The sequence below is a fragment of the Alligator mississippiensis genome, chromosome 3 (genome assembly GCF_030867095.1).
Source record: "Alligator mississippiensis isolate rAllMis1 chromosome 3, rAllMis1, whole genome shotgun sequence".
NCBI lineage: Eukaryota > Metazoa > Chordata > Crocodylia > Alligatoridae > Alligator > Alligator mississippiensis.
The window spans coordinates 81,210,067-81,233,491 of record NC_081826.1 but is presented as its reverse complement, the minus strand read 5'-3'; the positions used below and the strand labels follow the sequence as shown (position 1 = coordinate 81,233,491).

At 48.4% G+C, this 23,425-nt stretch overlaps 1 protein-coding gene across 2 annotated transcripts in view; it reads right to left on the bottom strand.

Annotated features, from left to right (window-relative positions):
• LOC102561887 (opsin-5) overlaps positions 1 to 12,550 on the bottom strand; it is a 114,120-nt gene extending 101,570 nt beyond the window's left edge. The window contains exon 1 of one of the 2 annotated variants that reach the window (XM_059724143.1): positions 12,176 to 12,550. In XM_059724143.1, coding sequence (XP_059580126.1) covers positions 12,176 to 12,181 — 6 coding nt within the window. In that variant the 5' untranslated portion in view covers positions 12,182 to 12,550. The remainder of the gene's footprint in view (positions 1 to 12,175) is intronic. The other variant, XM_006276156.4, reaches the window with a different exon arrangement.
• Between the last annotated feature and the right edge of the window lie 10,875 nt (positions 12,551 to 23,425).

Below are 23,425 nucleotides of genomic sequence, written 5' to 3'. Positions count from 1 at the left end.
CTGCAGGGCCGCCCTCTCTCTCTGGGGCCTTCTCGGTAAAGCCACCCGTCTCCGGGGCCCACCGCACTGCTGCCCTCTTTCTCCAGGGCCCACCACGCCCGCACTGGGGCTTCTCAGTAGTGCCCCTTCTCTGGGGCTGGGGTCTATGCACCCCGTACGCTGCGCCCTTACTGGCGCTGGGGTCCCCACGCTACCATGGGTCCCCTATGAGGCCTCCTCCAACCCCTAAAAGCCTCACCCAAACCACAAGTGATACAACGACAAAGCAAAATACAAGCCCCTAGGCTATAACCTAACTTAAAGCCACCCGGCTGAAACCACATGGCTCAGACATCCTAGAGCTGCCATCCTTTAATTGGCTTGAGCTGTCCTTGCGGTCAGACTTCTTCTCGCATCCTGGCTTAGGAGCTCCTGCCTCTTTGGCTGTTGGCAGGGAACTGCCCTAGCCTCAGCTCCTGGGCTTTATAAGAGCCAGGCCCTGCCCCTTACAACCAGCTGACCGCTGGCAGGTGTGGGTCATTTGCTGACTCCAGTTGCCCTGCCAACCAACAGCTGGGATCCTTATTCCCTGCTAGGGCTTTTTCTCTAGCAGTTTCTCCTCTTTAGGAGCAGGGCAACTCAGTGCTCTGCAACAACCTCCAAAGCAAATTTCCTAATTCATTTTTCTGGGCTAACTTTGTCAAGGAACTCTCATCTGATGCACACTGCTCCTTCTCCCATGCTAGAAAACATTTAAAAAAAAAAAAAAAAAAAACCCACTTTCTTCAAATTTAGGCTATATTACAGAGCAGGAAATATTTAAACTGTGGCAGCACCCAGAAATGGTATAAAAACAAAGAAGTAATAGGACACATTCAAGAGTATGGGTCCATATGGGAAACTTACACAACCTACTTTCCTATGCTGTGATTTCAAGAAGGCAAACGTTCCAAAGAGAACCCTGTCCTGAAACTCAGAGCAGTTTCTGCAGCCTGGGCATAAGTGGCAGACAGGACAGTGGCATTCTGGTATCCCCTCAAAATCAGCACCTAGGACTGGTGCACCATTTGGCCACCTGTATTTATGCTACTGCTGAAGCTAAGTGGAATCCAAACAGACATAAAAAACAAGTTATACTTAGACAGTCAAATATACCAGCCTTACTAAATGGACTAAGTCAAATAGCACTGAAATGAAAGAAAAGATGTTGCAGCTAAGGGTATGTACAGATGTTACACTTAAATCAATCTAATGAAAGTAGGGTTAGGTCCATCTAAGTGCCAAATTGTACATATGTTCGGGGAGTTCAGATCTGGCACAAAACGGTCAGCCTGATCTATCTTATTTCACCTAAGGAGGGGCATTACATAGCTCGGGCTACGCCATGCCCGATCTAACTGAACATGTCACAGCCATGGAGCTGGGAAAGGCCAGCCACTTGCACCAGCTCCAGGGCTCTTTCTCCTCCCACTCCTACTGTGACTGGGCTAATTTTAGCTCTCCAATCCCCCAGCCCTGGACAAACAACCCTGCCATGGACCCATTACTGCTTCGACACCCACCACAGGACAACCAGTCCCTCCCAATTCTGCCAACACCCCCGTCCATGGACCTGCCACGCGCCCCCAGTCCCACCCACGCCTCCCTCCACCCCGAATTATATAGGACTGTATTCCCAGCACAGTTCCCAGCACCAGCAAACATCTGCACAAGCAGAAACACAATCTATAATCATGCAGCTTAAAGCAAGTTGTGCGATCATAGATTGGATCCCACAAACATGTGCATGTGCCCTAAATCAATGCAGCTTTAAGTCTCTCAAAAAAATCTCTTTCACCACTGAAAGTCACTGGTCATGGAGCCAGTTATCAGTCAGTAAAATGGATTAGACAGAGATTATGAGACTCCAGATTCAGACAGAAAACGTAGAATGCTCCCAATCTAACGTCTTCGTGGGCCATAAAAATTGCAAAATAGGGGGAAGAAAGTTCACCATTGCCCTCAGCTTCACTTACCAATACAGGAAACTCATTTTATATTGCAATATTCTAATTTTCTGTCCCACTGAGTGACCCCTACTTAGTGCTTCACCCTTTCAGGAATATATCAGCATTAAGAAAAGTGAGGCCCTCTCTAGCCCCTTTAGGCAAGGTAAGAGTGCCTGAGTGACTTACAGGGTCTCTAAAAGCTGAGGGAAGGGGAATTCCCAGGACACAGGAAGTCTGGGAGATAGACAGAATCCCTCCACAAATCCTAGCAAAAAAACAAAATAGAAAAAGGACATGGCTGAGGGAAGGATAGTCAGATGTCAAAATTTGAACACAAATAACTAGCACCACAGAAATTCTGGTCATCACTGTAGTCCACAGGGTAGCCCATGGAGGCAAACATTCTTTGGATGGGTACAATGAGACTGTCACAACCCAAGGGTGTGATTTTTGTTTTGTGAGTGCTTCGGCACTGCTAAATTGTTCCCGCTAAATTGCAGCTTCTTTGCACGGTGGAGTTTTCTGCTGCAGAGGAGAACCCTGGTGCAAAAGAATTCCCGCCACCAGTAGCTTTCTTTGCAGTGTGCATTTCTTCTTTGCAGCACAGAAATGCACTTTGCAGCACAGAAATGCACTTTGCAAAGAGTTCCCGCCATTTGTATTATAATTCGAGCCCCATTATTGGCTTGCGTTAAATTATTCATGCGTGGCGGCTAGTGATTGGCTTGCTAGCCGTATAAAAAGCTTGAGTGGTTTCCACCCAAGTTGGAGGACTCCACGAACACCAGGAGGAGGAGACTTCACACTGTGTGAAGATCTCTAAGCGTTGCGGAGCCTATCGGACCCAGCGTATTTCAAGCAGGCAACAGGGGTCTGATCAGCCTCTAGCCTCTCCCCGTCACCGAGCGCAATCCTCGACATATCCCTCTTCCCTGCGCGCAAAAAAGGATCCACGGAGCCTAGCAAACTTTGTGTGAGTCTATTCAGAGCTCTTCACTTTGAGTACTTTCTTCGGTTGGCACGACGGGCTCGCGGTTTAGAGCCTCCAACCGGATGGGCTAGAAGAATGTTCACGGGAAGGAACTCTAGTCCACCTCTCTTCTTTTCTATCTGTAACCGCAACTCAAGCAAGTTTTCCTGCCTGCAACACAACCGTCTTCGGTGTAAGTAAAATAATCTTAAATTAACCATTAAGCGTCCGTGCCTAATTCTAGTGTGCCGCCTGTTTTCTCTGACCCAGCGTGCCCGGGCTGCTGGCCACAGCCCGCGCGGCGTGAAAAAGGGCCCGGATCACTCCCGGCCCGCACAGAGACATGAAGCAGGGATGTTGGAACAGCCCAAAAGTAACTGAGTTCAAAACATGATTTAAATTAATAGCTCCATGCGCCATTACTGCTTGCCAGTGCTGGAGGAGCCTTGGATAACAGTAAAAGTAATAATCCTATGCTCCTCCTGCACTGGCAAGTACAAATCTGGGTACCACTGCCCCACCGGGCAGTTCCAATTCAAGACCCAGGGCTGCCTGGGGTCTCAGGCCAACAATCAGCTGATTGTCCAAGTTTCAGACAGTCCCGGGTCCAGTTCACCCAGGGCTATCAGGGCAGACAATCAGCTGACTGTCAAAACCCAGCAACAGGCAGCTTTAGCCAGGCTGCCAGGCACATTGGATCAGAGGCTCCTGACAAGGGGTGCTGGGCAGCTGGGCTACAGAAACAGTTTTTAAAGGCCCCAGGGCAAGGAAACCCCAGAATCAGGGAGCCTCTCCCCAGTCCCAGGGGCCCAGTATGCCTGGACCTTTAAAAAACACATCTGCAGCCCAAATGCACGCCTGTTTTTTAAAGGTCCAAGGCACAGTAAGCCTAACTTCAGGGAGATGCTCTCTGATATTGGGCTCACAGCACCCACATCCATCTGCCTTTATGGATAAGGAGGAAGTGCTGGGTCCAAGACTTGGTGCTGCTCCCAACCCAATGCCACTGATCAGGCGGGGAACAACTGTCCCCTGGATCCTGGGGATGCCTCATGTCAGGTCCCAGTACTCAACTGAGCGTTGGGAACATGTTGGGTCAGGCCCAACATGTTCAACTTAAGGCATAATACAAATAAGCCACAAAGTTGTTACATATTATATGTGGAATAACTGTGGTTCATTTGCTATATTATTTGCTATATTGCCATAAATTGACTCAAACATGTAGCAGAGTTACTATTTATGGCATGATTAATACCTTAATTGTGGCATAAATCCATGTGTAGAAGACACCCTAGGTACATCTAGGATAACCCATTTCACAAGTCACTTCATACTGAAAAGCTTTTACAAAAATAGACAGATCCACTCTAAATTCATGATGCTATTCAATGATGTTACTGTAAGTAGGCTGATGAGCAGGTTTCTTGTTTCTCTGTCTTCACTGCAAACAGCTTGTTTGATGGCTACTTCCATCTTGTTCCAAGATAATCTATCATGTAGACATGCTGATGATTGTGGCACCATTTTTGCCATTTTTAGGTGCCTTGAATGCAGACTGTTTCTAGTCTGCAGCCCCATCTTGAGGGTCCCAGATCTTCTTGTATAGCTTCCACAATAACTGTCCACCTTCTTTTCCTATGCTCTTCCAGAATGTTACAGGTCCCTTTCATTCTTTATTCACCAAAGAGCATCTCAGATTTTATCTTCAAGGAGTGGGTTCTCCAATAAGCAATTGCTTCTGGTCACACGTACTCTGAAATTCATTCTAATTCCAGTAGCAAAAGCCCTGCAGTAGTCTGTATGTCTTTCCTTTATATGAATTTCACGTTCAGCCAAACAGGAGTCTGTGATCAGAATTATGATGGAGAGGGAAAAACTTTGCCTCTCCCTTCCTTCTCCCCTGAAGCTTACTTCAGATTGCTCTTAGTGATCACCCCACCTTCTATTCCCCACCCCTAATCATTCTGTACCTTTATTCCACATGTGGGAATTTATCCTGGTTTTTCTTATCCTACCCCTAGGAATTTCTCTCCCCGCCCCTTCCAACTGTTTTACAATGCTGTGCTGGCTTTTAATTCTCTGACCTGATGAAGAATGTCTTGCATTTGAAACCCTGTCCAACTATATCCCAACTATACAGTTGATCCAATAAAAGATATCACCCTAAGAAATCTTTTCCTCTTGCATAATTCCTGGACCATCACAGCTATAACATCACTCCTGTTTTTAAGGCATTTTATCTGTTTAATAATCTGTATGAGTTTAGATTCTCCATGTTGACTAGTCCTCAAACTCTCACCTTTTCATATCCTCTCTCCATATTTCTTATCTTGTTAGCTGCAAAAGTCTCGCTCTGAGCATTCCTCTCTCACACAGTTGCTGACAGGGAACAAGCTGCAAAAGGCACAGCAGGGCTGCAAACAGAGGCTTTATGCTGTTTCTAGTCCCACCCCACAGACACTGACATTCGAAAAGTAGCCAGGGACAAATCCTTCTCACTGGCTACCTACAGACGTCAGTCTTCCCCCCTGCTTCCCCTCCCTCCCTCCCCCACTCTCCATCCCTCCCCCGCTACCCCTCCCTCTTCTAATTGTGAATCAACATGGCCGAAGCAGGTCCGAAGTGGATCGGAAGTGCTTTGGATGCTCCAACCCGCTTCGGATATCATTGCTGGGGCCCCGCTTCGATCCAGGCATGCCACTTCAGACACCAAAGCAGCTCGGATCTGAAGCGGGATCCAAAGACTCGCACAGCCCTAGATAGCAGAAAGGCTTCTGGAAAGAAACAAGGAACTTTCTAGGATTTCTTTATTTACAAGTCCACAGTGGTAAGACTGAGTCAAAGCAAATGGGAGCAGGTTTGATGTCAGAGTGCATTTTCACTTAAACTTGTTGGTAGCTAACATTCATTTTTTAATCGCTACACAAACGAATGGAAGATGTCTGCTACAGCTCCCCTAGGTGGGTAATTTGAGCAAAATAACTCCTGCACAGCCGTTTCCTATGACTACTTCATTTCATGGAGCAAAATACAATGCAACTATTACATACAAGAGAGTCCAGAAACAGATAGACTGTAATGGTCTGGGGGAGGTTTATGGTGTTTTGGGAGAAGGGGGGTTGCCATATTTACAGTACCTCACCATTTCCAAAATTAGCTGCTACCCTTCAAATAGACAATCAATTACACTCGATTAAGATCTCAAAACTCAATGACCCTCAAATGAAGATTTACTGTAACCAGAGGTACATGCATAATAGGTACTCAAAGCAAGGGCAGCACAATGATTCACTCTACGTATGGCCCAAAATATCACCGTCCACATTCTTCCACAAAAGGACATGAGTGTAAGAAGTATCACCTTCCAGTTTTGAATTGAAGCCAGTGAGAATGGCCCCAAAGAAAAGAACTGGAAAGTACTGATATCAAAATACAGTTTTCAGAACAATTGGGGAAAAGACCACAATAGAAAAGTGAGAGTTGATGATAATTTAGCTTTAAAGACCATAGTACAAAATAGTACAGGAGATAGGCAACTTTTGTTACAGAGAAGACGATACTGGCATCTTGAAATTCCAATGAAAGCACAATCCACTTGAGCTTCGTTTTGGTGTTTGCAGTATGAATAATCTCAGGCCCCTGCAATGTTACATTTAAAACATGATTAACCAGCTAATCACGCCTTAAGTTGTGACACAGCCATGTGTTTCAATTAATGGTGGGATATAAGAAAGAGTAAGCCACAAAGTTATTCCAAGCCATGCACATGGATCGGTCACTTGATCCTGCAATGCAAAGCCAAAAAGGGGCAATGCTAGGCACTAGGGCCCAGTCCTGACACACAGGGCTGGAAGGGGGTAGCACCAGGCCCCAAGGTCTGATCCCAGGGCAAAGGGCCTGATCCTGGCACATGGCTTAATTGAGCCTGTGGACTAGGTCCACACCACTCATCTAGCTGTGCAGCCATATATTATGTGGAATTTAAGCAAGATTACATGCATTGCACCACTTTTGATAATGGCAATACACCACCTTTCAAAGGTGGCAATAAAATAATTGTGTTTCAATGTGATGGACTACAGGTTTTGTTGTAATATTTCTGGGTGCATTCATGTTGCAGTAACATTGCACACTTCAGCTTCCCTAACTAGTTTGTACATGGAGAAAGAAAGGTTAATAAAGTCCCTTCTAGGAATATGAGATGAGTAATACAGAGCAGAGATAAACCTTCCCTGGAGCAGCATAACTTTAAGTTGCCTAAAGTGTGCTTAAAACTAATTTCAGGTGTTAATATGTGGATAATCCAGGGGGAAGAGCTCCAGGAGCTGCCTAAAAGTAGTGTGTAACAAGGCCCTTACAACATAGTAACTTTTGCTATGCAGGATTGTGCACATCCCATTTAAATTCAAGTAACCTTGCTTTTCCCAGCAAACTTCTTTTGTACAGTATTTGCAATATCTGGGACCGTTATATTGATGAACCTTGCAAAATAATCAAGAAAATGTTTTCCTCCCCCTTCTCTTCAGGGAATAGAGTAAATATTTTTGCAAAAAGTCCTGCTTTGTTAAAGTTGACAAAAATATATATTCCTATGAAATTTTCTCAACTCACTCTCAACACACTCTTCCAAATTTTCATAAACTGAGCCAAGAGTTTACACATAAATGACTTTATCAGATTTCTTTCAATACACAAATATAGCAGAAAAAGCTAACAAACACCTGTTTAATCTTATATAGGAGCTAGATTAAAATAGTTCTTTTCATAACAGATCCAAGACCAAAAAAGCTATAGGGAGTACTACAGAATCATTTCCACATCTTAAGTCCAACAAAATAGTAAAGAAAACACTACAGAAACAGCAGCTATAAACACATGAACAAATCTCAACCCTTCTCACAATGGAAGTTAGAAGCTGCACCAACCTCCCCATTTGTAGTTGGCTTTCCAAGGGCTCCTAACTGAGGAAACCAAATAAGGAGCAAGAGAACCTGGATGGAAAAGATGGTGCTAGAGGCAGACACAGTTTCACAGGAAAAGTAGCCTCCTTCAAAGCTTTGCTTAAAAACAAGGGTTTCTAGTAAGACAGTGTTGCCAAAGCCTTGAATGTGGAGAGCTCTGGGCTGTTCCTTTGATATCTTGCAACAAACGTTCTTGAAGGCTGGACTTGCATTTATTCTGCCCCTAAAAATAGAGCAATTTGTGAGGAACTCCAGGAGGGGATTCCTGGGGAGTTTCCCCTCCCCATCTTCTCCTGCAGTCATCCTCATGGGAAACTCAAATCTTGAATGGCTGACCAACCAGGGGATCCCATCACAATACTGTGTGAAAGGTGGTATACTTGATTTTTCACATTTTAGAGATTATCTTTACAGCATCATTCACACTAGCATGATCTTCAAGACAAATTCGGCATGGTTACCAATAGATGCTCTTATGAATACTTTATAAAGGAAAACTGATATTTCTCCACGTTTTATCAGCATTGTATCATTCTCCACAAAGCCTGCAAGTAGCAGGGAACCAGATGCAAACAATAAAAATGGCAAGAGCCGAATGGAAACAAACTGCAAGTTTTCATACATTGAAAGTCCCAGTTTTTACAAGGTGAAAGACAAGATTTAAGTTTCAAAAGCTGACTTGCATCATGGTAATGAGTGATGAAAAAAGGATTCAACATGTGCAATATTTCAGATTTGCTTTACAAAACCCAGGGAACCCTTACTCACTTGTTCCACCGTTTAGGTAAACCTCCTACCCAAAATACACCTCACCCCCATCTCTGCTGGAATAGCATCGAGAAGGAAAACTAGAAGTAATTCCTTCCCTGCACTTTTCCCATGGCTTACAGAGAAGCACAACTGGACTCCAGAATTGTTGTCCATCAATGATTATGAGGACACAACACAAGTTATACCTTGAGAATGAAATTTATCTGCCAGGAAGCAATCTATAAAATCAGGCTCTGGAGTTACATAGGCAGAAGGCAACAAAACGACGAGAACTGAGGTTCTTATTTTACAGTCTTGGATCTGGGAACCAATGGTCATTTCATGGTCAGCAGAGACTGAACTTGGGACCTCTGAATGTTTAAAAACATATGATATAATAACATACCATATCATGCCTTTCCTGCTCAAATTAAAGAATCAACTCACTTAGCCTAACTACAGAATCCAAAGGGTTTCTGGTTTAGCCACAATGCTTCACTGCATTACCCCATTTGGCAGGTTATTTGTAAAAGCTGTGTGGCAAACTTACTGAGACTTGGCACTATACTATTAGAAAGCTAGGCTCAATTCCCAGCTCTACTCAATTCCCAGCTCCCATCAAGCAAGTTCTCAGTATTCGTATCTGTGAATCATAATTACTCTGAGTATAATTGTAATAAGGGTTATGAAGGGCTCAAACATTAATAGCCGTCAATGCAAAAAAAGGATTTGAACTCAAGCCATGAGTCTGCAGCTTACCACACCTTTTCTCAAAACTGCAGGCTGCTGCGGCTAGCAAAACCACTCCACAGAATCAGTTTGCCGAAATAGCCATATTATTAGGTCTCCCCCCCATTCCTGGGCAAACAGCCCTCTGTCTTCTTAAGGGTCATCAGTCCTTCAGCTCCTCCAGGCTGAACAACCTTACCTTGAGGGCAGAGATGAAAAATTTACTCCAACCTTTCAAAGCTCAATAGGTAACATGGTTTTGACTGGCAGCTTTTCTGTAATCTTTTTCACAGTGCTGAGAACTGTATGTACAGATGCACTATGAATAGAGGTTCATAACCATGTACAGAAAATACAACCAGCTTGGTACATCCAATTGTGACTCCATGCATAAAAGCAGATAGAGTGTCCTATCAGCATCTCCGTAAGTATTATGATTTCTAGAAAGTATTCCAGTACAAGTTAGATTAGATGCAAACCATCTTAGAGTGGTACAACAGAATGATCATTCTATTAACTCAAAGGCACAGTGCACTGTGAACTCCTGAGCAGAATATCTGGGCATAACTTTATTCATATACCAAATAAGTCATGGAACGGTGTAAATGTCATTAAGATCTTGCTGACAGTGCATATGCACACGAAGGCAGAGGAATTCTGCTTTGATGGGGAAGAGAAGTTACACATCCATCTCGTCCTAATGCAGCATCATACTAGGGTTTACTGAAGTCAAAATCTCTTACCCTAGGTTGGAACTGGAAGTAACTTTTTTAGACTGGAACAACTACTGTGTATGTCTGTACATTGCCACAGCATGGAAAAAAGGGATGCAGACATTTTAGGTGCGAGTGGGGTGGATCCAAGATTTGGCAGGATGGAGGGGGCAGGGGTGCAGAAGATGCCACCTGTGCTGCAAGGGTGGCTGCACTCCTGCTCCCATCCTCCACCCCTGCAACCCATCTGTGCAGGCAGCCCGTGCATAGCAGGAGCCTCATGGGATATTTTTTAAGTTCCCAAAGCAGGTAAGCATCACCACTTTCTCCTCTGTGCTCAGAGGCATATCCCCTCCACCTCCTCCAGTTGCTCCTGCTTTCCCTGCTGCCCTGGCGGTGGGGAAGCTTCACAGCTGCTCCTGCCTACTCCAGCCAGGCTGAACAGGGACTCGGCTCAGCTGGGACAGCCACGGTGGCAGCAGCAATGGGGAGGGGGTGGATTCCCACACTGCCTGGTCCCCACAGGAGCAGGTGCAAGGAGCTGCTGCCACTGTTGCTGCCCTAGGCAAGCACAGAAAAAAACAAACAAAACAAAAAAAAGCAAACAGCTGGAGTAGGAGCAGTTCTGAATATTCCCCTACCCCCAGGACACTTGGGAAAGCAGCCCTGGGTGGAAAGGAGAGGGACAGAGAAAGGGGGTGGGGGGCATGCCTCTGAGGACAAAGGGGAAGGGGGAATTTTCTTTGGCTTTGGGGACATTTTTCAAGTCCTCATGGGATCCAGCACCATGGTCCAGTCTGAAAAGGGGGTGCAACCACACCCCTGCACCACCTCTGGATCTGCCCCGAGTGTGACCAATCCAAGTAACTGCCCTGAGACCTCAGAGCACCACTCCTCACGAAGTTACGACACATCGCCCATATGAAGAGCCCATATGAGTATAACACCAGCCCAGCCCCTTGTGGCATTACTGGGATGCTATACAGCCTCCTCAACCGCATCCTAACAATCCAAATTGGGCTGCCAAGGCGGATAACCAACCAATAAGACTTGCAAACTTCTTTCAATCAAATTTCACTCTCCCCATCTTCACATTGTTTCAACCGTCTCCTCACAACCAGTCATCTGAACAAGGCTTGGTTTGTGCACCTGTATGCAGAAAAGCAGCAAATTTCAGACTTGCACCTGAGATTTGTTTAATCACTAAAAAAACCCAAAAAAAACCTGCTCGTCTCTTAGCTAAATTCAAGTCTGTTTCAGGTAAAGAAACAACAACTGTTTAATACAAATTTGGGGAAAAGGGAACAAAAAACAAGAGCATGTACCTTCATCAGCTAAATCTCCCAGCTGCTAACACTCAAAGGAAGTTTCAGAGCAAGCAGTCTGCTAAACTGCATAGTTTTGCAAACAAATTCATACAGGCAGTTTTGTTACACCAGCTGCTCAAAGATCATAAGACTCTCCCCTCAAAAAAAAAGGGCTTAAGACTCATAAAATTAAGAGAAAAGTGGGTTGTTTTTCCTTGTCTTCTGGTATTTTTGAAATTGTGAGCACAGGAGGAAACACGTTTCTAATGGTTTGCAATCAACAATGAATTAGAGCTGGGAATTTTAGGTGAAAACTTCATGCAATAAAGTTGTACATGTAACACTTTTCATCCAAGACCTGGGACCCCAAGTAAAAAGCCAAATATTGCAAGATTCAGGAGAGCTGGCAACCCTGGGCATGTTCACACCTGATTTACAAAGAAAGGGGGAGAAAGCCAGTGATAAAAAATGAAACTGAAGCCAAGACACTGTCTGCCGTCTCTCTGAGGCTCCCTGAAATGGAAACGTGACATTGTCCCTCTTATTCTGAGGCCTCCAATAATTTGAAGAGGGAAGTGCCTAAATATTATGTGAATTAAAAACACAGTATTTAAAATAAAAAAACAAACAAACAGGGTTATTAAAGAACTTACAACTTGTTCAAACTGGGTGCAGTAATTATAAAAAAAGGAGGGGAAACAGCTTTCTTTCCATGCAGTTCCGAGCTGGTATCCCTTCCTGCACAGTTCAGTATATCAAGGCATCTCTTACCTACCTTCATCTTTACAGGGACACAGGCCGACGCCTGTCAAGGACCTGAAGAGCAGAAGGCAGGGCAGAGACTAGTCATCTCGGACAGGAGCGTGCGAGAGCCGGGCTGCACGGGCTGTCACCATAGGAAGGCTCTCAGCCCCGGTGCCTCCCCCTCAGACGAAGCGGGCGAAGTGCCCCTCTGGGCCGCCCCCGACTGCGGGCTCGCGCGGCCGGGCGCAGTGGCGGGGCCAGGCGGAGGCAGAGCACCGCGCTCCCTCGGAGCTGCCGGCTGAAGCGGCCGCGGGGCCGGAGCCGGGGCTGAGGCACGGACTGCCCACCCGCCGCTCGTGTGCAGGACCCGGCGGGCAAACGCTGCGGCCCGCGGGTCCCCGCCACCCGCGAGGCACCGGGCGGCAGCAGCCCCCGCCCCGGGGCCCGCGAAGGGCAAGAGCTGGTGGCTCCCAGGCACCTTCCCCGCCCGCCCGGCACCTGCCCCCAGGGGAGAGGCTGGGATGTGCAAGCCTCGGCCCCCCGCTCTGCTCGGGGATGTGGCAGCCTCTGGGGGAAGGTGGAGGTGGGGGGTGCCCTTGGTAGCCCACCTGGAGGGGCTCACCTCAGCAGGCCCCCGCCAGTTGGGCCTTCGCCCTTCTTGCTCAGGAAGTGTGCCCCTCCCTGAGCCACTGAAGTCAGCCATAGGGCAGTGGAGAGATGCACCTGATGGACTATAACTCCCACTCTCTCGCCCCGAGGTTCTCAACCAGGGGCTACAACACCCTACGGTGTCTGGAGAGCCTTTCAAGGGTGCCACAGGGTGCCACGTGCTGTGGACACTCTTCAGTGTGCCCACAATTCAGGAGAGAAGCCCAAGGATTTCACCAGGGCATCCAGAGCCTGAGCTCCCTCCTACATATTACATATATATTACACAGTTCACTGGTGAAGCACAATCAATTCAGCCCGGCCACACGTGCAAAGTAATTCTCACACAATTGACTGGATTGTCTTGCAATAAATTTGGATAAGCCACAAGTGCAAATTCTGACACCATAAAAATGACTATCCAGCTACAGATCAAGATCTAGATCTATATACATCTAGATCTCTAGATCTCTATATATAATATATCTATCTATGTAGATAGATAGATAGATAGATAGATAGATAGATAGATAGATAGATAGATAGATAGATAGATAGATAGATAGATAGATAGATAGATCTATATCAGCTAACCAGCTCCCAATTTAGTGCTTGAAAATGTGTAACAACTTGACAGCTGGTGTCATTTCAGCATCTGGCAGAACTCTTAAAAACATGGTCTGCCCTGTTGTGGTCTTTCTGAGTTCTTTGAAACAGAAAAAAAAACCTGCTCACATATTTTTCTGTAGTCAAAAAGTGAGTGAAAACTAATTGCTGGAATTTTCCAAGGGGTGCCTTGAGTCTAATAAGGAGCACCTCCAGTCTAAAAAGATTAAGAACCACAGCCCTAGCCTCTAGTACAGTGGTCCTCGACCTTTCCTAGACAGCAGGCACCTCTGGGTAAACTCAGACACCCTTAGAAGATGTCAGATCTTAGTTTTCACCTGTTTTTGACTGGAAAACTATCAAAGCAGTTTCTCCTGTTGCAAAGAACTTGACAGACCACAGCTATGTATTTCTACATGAAATCTTGGGTTTATTTCATGAACTGTGTCTGCAAACCTAATAGTGTTAACCTTGTACCTTTGAAAGTTCTCCCAGGATTTTGGCTGGACCCAGAGCCAAATGGAGATTTTGGTGCTACTCCTACTTTGGGAAGCCTGCTAGATGTGGTCTCTAGTTTGATGGCAACTTCAGAGCATAGAACCAAAAATAGACTGAATCAGGGTAGGTTCCTCCCCACCACCCAACCCATTCACCCCCTTTCACAAGCAGAGATCAGACCCAGAGGGGAAAGACCAGCAGGAACAGGCTAACTTGCTAGATACTTAAGGAAAAGGCACAAAGAGCACTTGCATTCAGGGATTAAGTGCCAGGAAGAGCACACGCCAACTGCTGAAGCTTCCTTAGCCTGACGAAGGGTTTTTGAACCCGAAAGCTTGCTTAATAACTATTCTCCAACCATTTGGGTTGGTCTAATAAAAGATATCAAATTCACCCAAGGAACCTTGTCAGCACACTCCCCTAAACTCCACCAATGGGAGACTTTCAGTTGCCTGGAAATGAGCTGCTGTGTGGATGGGATGAGTTTGGAGGAGACCAGCATATAAAGAGTGAACAGCCCTGATCCTAGAGCACATTGCACAAGGAGCTGCACTGCTCCTGCCACTACCCCCACAGCAGGCACTGGGGAGGATGGTAGGCACAGCCACACTCACTCATCCAGGGAATGGGGCAGGAGTGCAGCCTGCAATGCCACAGCACAGACCCCTGCTGTTCCACACATGCAGGGACCCACTCTGCAACCCCCTGCCAGGCTTGTCTGCCAGTGCCCTCTAGGGAACAGACAGCATGCTGGGCCCAGAGCTTCTCATGCCAAACTGGCTCCCACATCAGGTTTCCAAACATTAGTCCTGTGCATTGTGGCCTGTCTAGGAGCACCTTGAGGCATGTGGTTTCAAGCATTAAAACTGTTCACATCTTACATCCAAGGGGGATTTTAGAAGGTGAAGGGAAAGAGTCTTCATGAGCTCTCCCAAAGAGCTGTAATGTGAACAGGCCCACCATAAGTTCTTCAAGTACAAAATAAAGGGCACTGTCTTACAAATAGTTATGTACTTGCTTGCCTCTACACAGAAACACAATGCGACTGTTTATATCATAGAATCATAGAAGTAGGGTCGGAAGGGACCTTGTAGATCTTGAAGTCCAACCCCCTGCCTGGGCAGGAGGAAAACTGGGCTCAAGTGACCCCAGCCAGGTAGGCATTGAGCCGCTTCTTAAAGACCCGCAGGGTAGCAGCCAGCACCACTTCCCTTGGAAGTTGGTTCCAGATCCTAGCCGCCCTGACTGTGAAGTAGTTCTTACGGATGTCTAATCTAAACCTACTCTCCAACAACTTGTGGCCGTTATTCCTTGTTATCCCGGGGGTGCTAGGGGAAACAAGGTCTCCCTCAAACCCTTTGGTCCCCCCTAGTGAGTTTATAGACAGTCACCAGGTCCCCCCTCAGCCTTCTCTTGTGAAGGCTGAACAGGTTCAGGTCCCGTAGCCTCTCGTTGTAGGGTCTGCCCTGCTGTCCCTGGATAATGCGGGTGACCCTCCTCTGGACCCTCTCAATGTTGTCCACCTCCCTCTTCAAGTGGGGTGCCCAGAACTGGACACAGTACTCCAGCTGTGGCCTGACCAGTGTCGCGTAGAGGTGGAGGATCACCTCCTTGGCCCTACTCGAGATGCACCTGTGGATGCACGATAGGGTCCAGTTAGCCCTGCCGACAGTGACCTCGCATTGTCGGCCCATGTTCATCTTGGAGTCAATGATGACTCCAAGATCCCTTTCTGCCTCCGTGCTCTCAAGAAGGAAGTTTCCCATCTTATAAGTGTGCTGCCGATTACTACTGCCCAAGTGCAGCACCCTGCACTTGTCCGTATTGAAACGCATCCTGTTTTTGTTAGCCCACCCTTGCAACCTATCCAGGTCTCTCTGCAGTCTTTCCCTCCCCACTAGTGTGCCCACCTCACCCCAAATTTTGGTATCATCAGCAAATTTGAACAGGTTGCTTTTCACCCCGTCGTCCAAATCGCTGATAAATAAATTGAACAGTGCGGGCCCAAGGACCGAGCCCTGCGGGACTCCACTGCCCACTTCCCCCCAGGTTGAATATGACCCGTCCACCACCACCCTCTGAGTACAACCCTTCAGCCATTTAGCAATCCATCTGACTGTGTAGGCATCGATGCCACAGTCACCTATTTTTTTTAATGAGGATGGGGTGGGAGACAGTGTCAAAGGCCTTGCTGAAGTCCAGAAGTGTTACATACTAACACTTAAGTGTGGGAATAAACATCTGCAGGATTGGAGCCCTAACTGGCAAATCACTGAACCTGTACAGGCAGTCCTAGACTTACAACATTTCAAGTTACAACATTTCGCACTTACAACATTTCTAAATTGGCACCTTGTTTCAACTTGTTTCAACTGGGTCATCTAGAACCAGCACTCTTTCCTGCCTATGCAGGGGGTCGGACTCGATGATCTATTGAGGTCCATTCCGACCCTAACATCTATGAATCTATGAACTTTCTGAGATCAGTTTTGACTTTACAATGTCTGTTCTGACGTGATGCCATGCCAGAGAACAAGTCGCTGTGTCACCCATCTCCCCAGAGAACATCTGTCCAAACTTCCTTGGACACTTGCTTTAAGAAAGGAGACAAGACTCTATGAAAACCTGCAGCCAAGACTCCTGAGAAGACTTCAGCCAAGAACCCTTCAAAAAGTCCAGCAAAGTCACCTCAAAGAAGTTCTTCCAAATCAATATGATTGCTATTTACAATATAAAGACATTAATGTAGCTATATTACTCGTCTATAATTGATCAAGTACAAAATTCTGGGTTATTTTTTATGAAAATAGTGTATCAGGCCTTGGTTCAAGAACCAATCCCCCATTTATAACTTTGTTTCCTATGGGAAAATTGGTTCCAAGTTACAACAGTTCGACTTAAGACATTGTTTTCAGGAACCAATTGTGTCGTTAAGTCCGAGGACTGCCTTTACTACTAATCCTCAATATCTCTAACAGTTAGCCCTACAGCCTGTTATCCTGTGCATGCCCAAGAAGGACGTTCAGTTCTCAGGAAAACACTAACAGCAATACAACAGAAACGTGGAGGACCCTGAGCCCCAGCAGAGCAGTCATGCCCTCCCCCCCCACTCCGGCTCCTAACTTAGCCCAGCCCCCCAGGGAGCCACAAAACCAGTGCCACCTGGCGCGTGAGATAGAGGAAGGGGAGGCACTTACCTGCCACCTTCTCCAGTGGGACAGGGACCCCCCAGACCCCGAGAGAGGCGCACCACTGGCGGCGGCCCACTGCTCACGCACAAGATTTAAAAGGGCCCACCAATGGCAGAAGCCACAGTTTAGGTTCAGCTCTGGCATGAGACACACAGACAGAAGCCCATTGCACTTCTGTGAGCCCAGGACCCCCAGTGGACACTTGGCAGACCCTGACCCTGACCCTTAGCACAGCCAGGAGGTAGGTGGGGCCCGCAGTGGGTGGAAGCTAGACAGCTGCAGGAGGCAGCTGAGAGGAGCCAAGGAGGTTCACACCCCCACCCGGCTCCTAGTTAGCCCAGCCCCCCAGGGAGCCATGCAATCAGAGCCATGCAAACAGGCATGCTCTGGGCCCAGCACTGGAGTTAGCACAAGAGTTCTCACAGGAGGGCGACTAGGAGGGGCACCAGGCTCTAGGTGGCGAGCCTGAAGAAAAGGGTCAGCACAGCAGTAGCCCAGAATACCACCTGTACCATGGTGGGGATGCGTCGCACTCCAAAGATCCCCTCTGTCACTGCCCACCCCCTCCTCCCCTGGCACCTCGGAGTTGTTCACCCAGATGGAACCCATGGTTCTGGCTTCCACTCAGACAGTACCCCTGGCTCTCAGCTGTGGGGCCTGTCTGGCACAACTGCAGGCACATGGGATCAGGAGCAATGACACCTCCCCTTGTGAGGTTTGCTCCACATTGGAGTCTCTGGAGTGATGGATAGGGGACCTCTAGACAGCAGTGCAGAGTCTGTGTGCCATCAGGGATGGAGAAAAGGAGATTTACTCTTACTGCCAGGCTCTTCAGCTGAGGAAAGAAGAGGGAAGAGCAAGATTGGCTGGCAGGGCAAGAGTGGACAAAAAGAGCTCCCATAATGTCCAGCCAGGGGTCGCTTGGATTAAGGTTGTCTCCAGGCCCAAGGCACACTGCACCAGGGTCACAACCCCCTACTGGATCTTCACAACAGGTATGAACTCCTTGCAGCACCAACAGAGCTGCCAGCTGCTGCACCTGAGGAAGAAAGGCAACCAGCAACCACCCCTAAGAAGAAACACAGAGTGGTCATTGTGAGAGACTCCCTCTTGAAGGGGACAAAGGAAGCGATATGCCACCCTGACCCCTTAGCCCATGAGGTTTGCTGCCTCCCAGGGGCTCATATCCAGGATGCAACTGAGAAGATCCCAAAACTTAGCCGGCCCTTGGAACACTACCCCAAGGGACCACTACCCCAAGTTTTCCAGCAGACAGACCTCCTGGGAGAGACGCACAGCAGAGGAATGGCAGAAGTTGCCCACCAGAAACAGGGCTGCTCGGGCTAGTGTGGTGGTGGCTCCCCAAGTACAACTGGGGAACAAATATGGCAGCCTTAGAGGAGAAGTTCGAAGCGGATGCCTCCGGGGGGGACGGTGCCACTCTACGCATGGCACGGTCTGAGCAAGGACGGAACACCAAGAGGAAGAAACACAGAGTTCTCATCATCAGAGATTCCATCCTGAGGGGAATGGAGGGTCTCATCTGCTGACCCAACCCCATGGCATGTGAAGTCTGCTGCCTGCCTGGGGCTTGGATTCAGGATGTTACAGAGATGGACCTCATTTGACCCTCAGACCGGTACCCCATGGTCCTAATGCACATGGGAACAAATGACGCAGCCAGGAGCAGTCCAGACCACATCACGAAGGACTACAAGGCCCTGGGGCCAAGCTCAAGGAGATGGGGGTGCAGGTGATATTCTCCTCTATTCTCCTGGTAAGTAGACACAGATGGCGCCATGAGGCCTGCATCGGAGTGGTCAACCGATGGCTTCAGAGTTGGTGCTACCAGGCAGGCCTCAGGTTCCTTGACAACGACGTGTATTTTCCTGCAGGGGACATGCTCGGGTGTGATGGGCTTCATCTCTCCTCTAAAGACAAGCGTGTCTTTTCTTCCAGGTTGGCTGATCTCGTACGGCATGCTTTAAACTAGCTTCACCAGGGGATGGGGCCACAGGGGGACACGAGGACACTTCCCAGCCAAGACAGGTGATGAGCACAAGAAGCACCCAAGTAAGAGACAGGGGTCCAGATAGTCCTAGGATCAAGGGGGTGGTGCAAGCACCCATAGGAGGCCTTAAATGCCTCTACACTAATGCTCATAGTATGGGGAACAAGCAAGAGGAACTTGCCCTCCTGCTAGCTAGCACAAACTCAGACATAGTAGCGCCCACTGAAACCTGGTGGGATTCAACCCATGATTGGGTGGTAAACATTAGGGGCTACAGACTGTACAGATGGGATAGAACAGAGAGGAAAGGTGGGGGTGTGGTTCTGTACATCAAAGAGCAATACACATCCTCAACAAGCAGGACAGGGTCAGAGGAGGGGCAGACTGAAGTGTTCTGGGTAAGAATACAAGGGGGTTATGGGGAAAGGGACTTGCCGGTGGGTGTCTACTACAGACCACCCAACCAGGGGGAAGAGCTGGACTGGGAATTCTCAGGTCAGCTCACAGAGGCACTTAAGTCAAGGGATGTGGTCATCATGGGTGACCTAAACTACCCGGACATCTGCTGGGAGGAGCAGTCAGCCAGGTCTGACTGCTCACGTAGGTTCCTAGCCGAGATACAGGACCTCCACCTAACCCAGGAGGTGCACAGTTCAGGGGAAATGCCTTGCTGGACCTGGTCCTGGCCACAGGTGACAACCTGGTGAGGGGACTACGGATTCTCGACCACCTGGGCGATAGCAATCATCACCTACTGGAATTCACTATCCAGCGCAGGGTGTCAAAGGCCTGCAACAAGGCAATAGCCCTTGACTTCAGGAGGGACAATTTCAATGAGTCAAGGAGATTGGTAAGAGAGACACTGAGGACCTGGAGGGTAGGGGAGTTGGGAGTCCAAGACGAGTGGTCGTTCCTTAAGGAGACAATCCTCCAAGCCCAAAGGATGACAGTCCCAATGCTAATCGAAGCGGGCAAGAGTCCTCAAAAGCCCCCATGGCTCACCAAAGGCATTCAGGAACATCTGAAAGCTAAAAAGGAAGCGTACATCTGGTGGAAGAGAGGGGCTATCAACAAGGAGGATTATACCTCTGTTGCTCAAGACTGTAGGGGGGCTGTTAGGAAGGCTAAGGTGGAGACGGAACTAGGACTAGCGACCAGGATCAAAGATAACAAGAAGGGTTTTTTTTAAATACATAGGGAGTAAAAAGAAGGCACCAGGTAATTGGGGCGCCTGCAGGACACGCTTGGCACTCGGTCCTCGGGCCCATACTGTTCAGCATCTTTATCGGCGACTTGGACAAGGGGGTGAAAAGCACCTTGTTCAAATTACAGATGACTCTAAGATGTGGGGAGAAGTGGGCACGCTAGAAGGGAGGGACAGGATACAACTAGATCTGGACAGGTTACAGGGGTAGGCGGCTGAGAATAGGATGGGATTCAATACTGACAAGTGCAGGGTACTGCACCTAGGGAGAAGGAACCAGCAACATACCTATAGGCTGGGGAACTCCCTTCTCATCAGCACAGAGGCAGAAAGGGATCTTGGAGTCATCACTGATTCCAAGATGAACACGGGCTGCCGATGTGAGGATGAGGTCAGTAAGGTTAACCGTACCTTGCCATGCATCCACAGATACAGCACGAGCAAGTCCAAGGAGATGATGCTCCCCCTCTATGCGACATTGGTCAGGTCGCAATTGGAGTACTGCGTCCAGTTCTGGGCACCGCACTTCAGGAGGGATGTGGCCAGCATTGAGAGGGTCTAGAGGAGGGCCACTCGCATGGTCAGGAGTCAGCAGGGCAGACCCTACAAGGAGAGGTTCAGGGACCTGAACCTGTTCAGCCTCCACAAGAGAAGGCTGAGAGGGGATGTGGTGGCTGTCTATAAAACTTACCCGGGGGGGGGGGACCAGCAGGGAATGGGAGAGGCCCTGTTCCCCAAGCACTACCCGGAGAACTAGGAATAACAGCCACAAGTTGACTGAGAGTAGGTTCAGGCTAGACATCAAGAGGTACTACTTCACAGTCAGGGCAGCTAGGATCTGGAACCAACTTCCAAGGGAAGTGGTGCTTGCTTCTACCTTGGGGGTCTTCAAAAGGAGGCTAGATAATCACCTAGCTGGGGTCATATGATTCCAGCATTCATTCCTGCCCATGGCAGGGGGTTGGACTTGATGATCTGCTCAGGTCCCTTCCGACCCTAACAACTATGAAACCCCATTCTTCTGGTCCATGTGGGCAGGAATTACATGGCTCAGAGCAATCCCAGGGCTCTAGGAGGGTTGGGGATGCAAGTGGTTTTTTCCTCAATCCTTCCGGTTATGGGTCATGGGCATAGGAGGGAGAGATGAATTGAAGAAGTAAACAGAAGACTGTGGTCCTAGTGCCATCATGAAGGCTTCAGTTTCTTCGACTACAGTCCGTACTTCAGAAAGAGAGAGTCAGTGGTTTGTTGGGAAGGGATGGCCTCCACCTCACTCCAATGGGAAAGAAGCTCTTTTCATCCAGAATGGCTGACCTGTTTGACTGGGCTTTAAACCAAGTCTGCCAGGGGATGGGTGAATAACCACCAGTGCAAGCCCACCAAGCATCAACCAAAAATCAGCAGGTCAGGCCGCACAAGGGAGCTCACTCCTATCCCAGGCCAGGGACGGGGCTCTTCTAGTTCAGGGAAGCCTAGAGCCTCTGATGGTAGGCTTACTTGCCTGTACACACATGCCAGGAGTCTGGGGAACAAACAGGAGAAATGGCCCTCCTGTTAAACAGAAATCTCATAGGGATAATGGAGACCATAGGCAGTGGAAGTGGGGACTAATGCGGCTCAGCCCCCAAAATGTGGGGCAGTGATAGGGCCACAAGGCAGCCTGGCTGTGCGCTTCCAGCAGCTGCAGCAGGGGTAGGGAGGGGCGTGTAGGCAGTGGTGAGGGAGGGAGTGGAGCTAGGGCTGGGGGAGAAGCAGGCATACGTGGCAGGGTGTGGAACTGAGCCCCAAGTGGCTTGTCAGAGGGAGCGGCTCCTGCTGCCATGTGTACCCCAGGAGGCATAGGGGGCATGTGCCCCTGGATCTGCGTGGGGCAGGGCAGGCTGCAGTTGTGGGCTGGGGCTGGTCTCTTTCCAGCGGGGTGGGACTATGCTCAGGGCAGGCAGCAGCAGCACTGGGAGGGGGCTGGAGGGGAGCTCCAATCCAATCGGTCGCAAAGCTTCCTCACATGCATTGATGAGTTCTACTTGTCTCAAGGACTCTACAGGCCAATGAGAAATAAGGCACTGCTGGACCTGGTACTGGCCAAAGGGGACAAACTAGTGAGCAACCTGATAATCAAAGGGAAGCTGGGAGACAGTGACCATGAATTGATCACTTCCTCTATTCATTACAAAGCTGCCAGGTCAGTCAGCAATGCAGAAATCCTCGACTTTAGGAAAACCAACTTTCACAAGCTCAGGAGGCTAGTTGTCAAGGCCCTGAGAGGCCATGGGGGGGGGGGGGGGGGAGTCCATGATAGACAGGGAGGGGAGTCCACGATGCGTGGTCACTCCTTAAGGATGTGATGCTTGAAGCACAAGGGAAGTTCATCCCAGCCCATAGAAAAGGTAGAAAAAGGGTTGGGCAACCCCTTTGGCTCAATAGGGAACTTATGGACCTACTGCGCCTAAAAAGAGAAGCTTATAAAGGATGGAAGACAGGAAACACCACTAAGGAGGAGTATTCAGCACTGGCCCACACCTGTAGGGAGCAAACTAGGATAGCCAAGGCTGAAACTGAACTCAAACTGGCTACACGAATCAAGGACAATAAAAAGTCCTTCTTCAGATATGTGGGAAGTCAGGGGGAAAAAAAGGGCAACAGTGAACCCTTGCTAAACCAAATGGGACAGCTAATAACGGATTCCCAGGAAAAAGCCAATTCCTTAACGATTACTTTGTGTTGGTCTTCTACTAGCCCAAGGGAATCACCCTGCATGACAAGATACAGGATTACCAGGGTAAGGGCAAGCATACACCCAACATTGGTATAGGTCTTGTGAGGGAACACCTTGAGAGGCTGGACATCCACAAATCAGCTGGCCCAGATGGAATATACCCACAAGTGCTAAAGGAACTGGCTGACATCAAAATGCAGCCAAAGGTGAGGATATCTGAGAACTCATGGCACTTGGGCAAGGTATCTGAAGACTGGAAGAGGGCCAATGTGATGCCTATTTTCAAGAAAGGGAGGAAGGAAGATCCCGGGAACTACAGACCAATCAGTTTGACCTCAATCCCTGGAAAGATCTTGGAAAAAAACATCAAAGAAACCATTAACAACAGGCTAACTAACAGAAGGCAA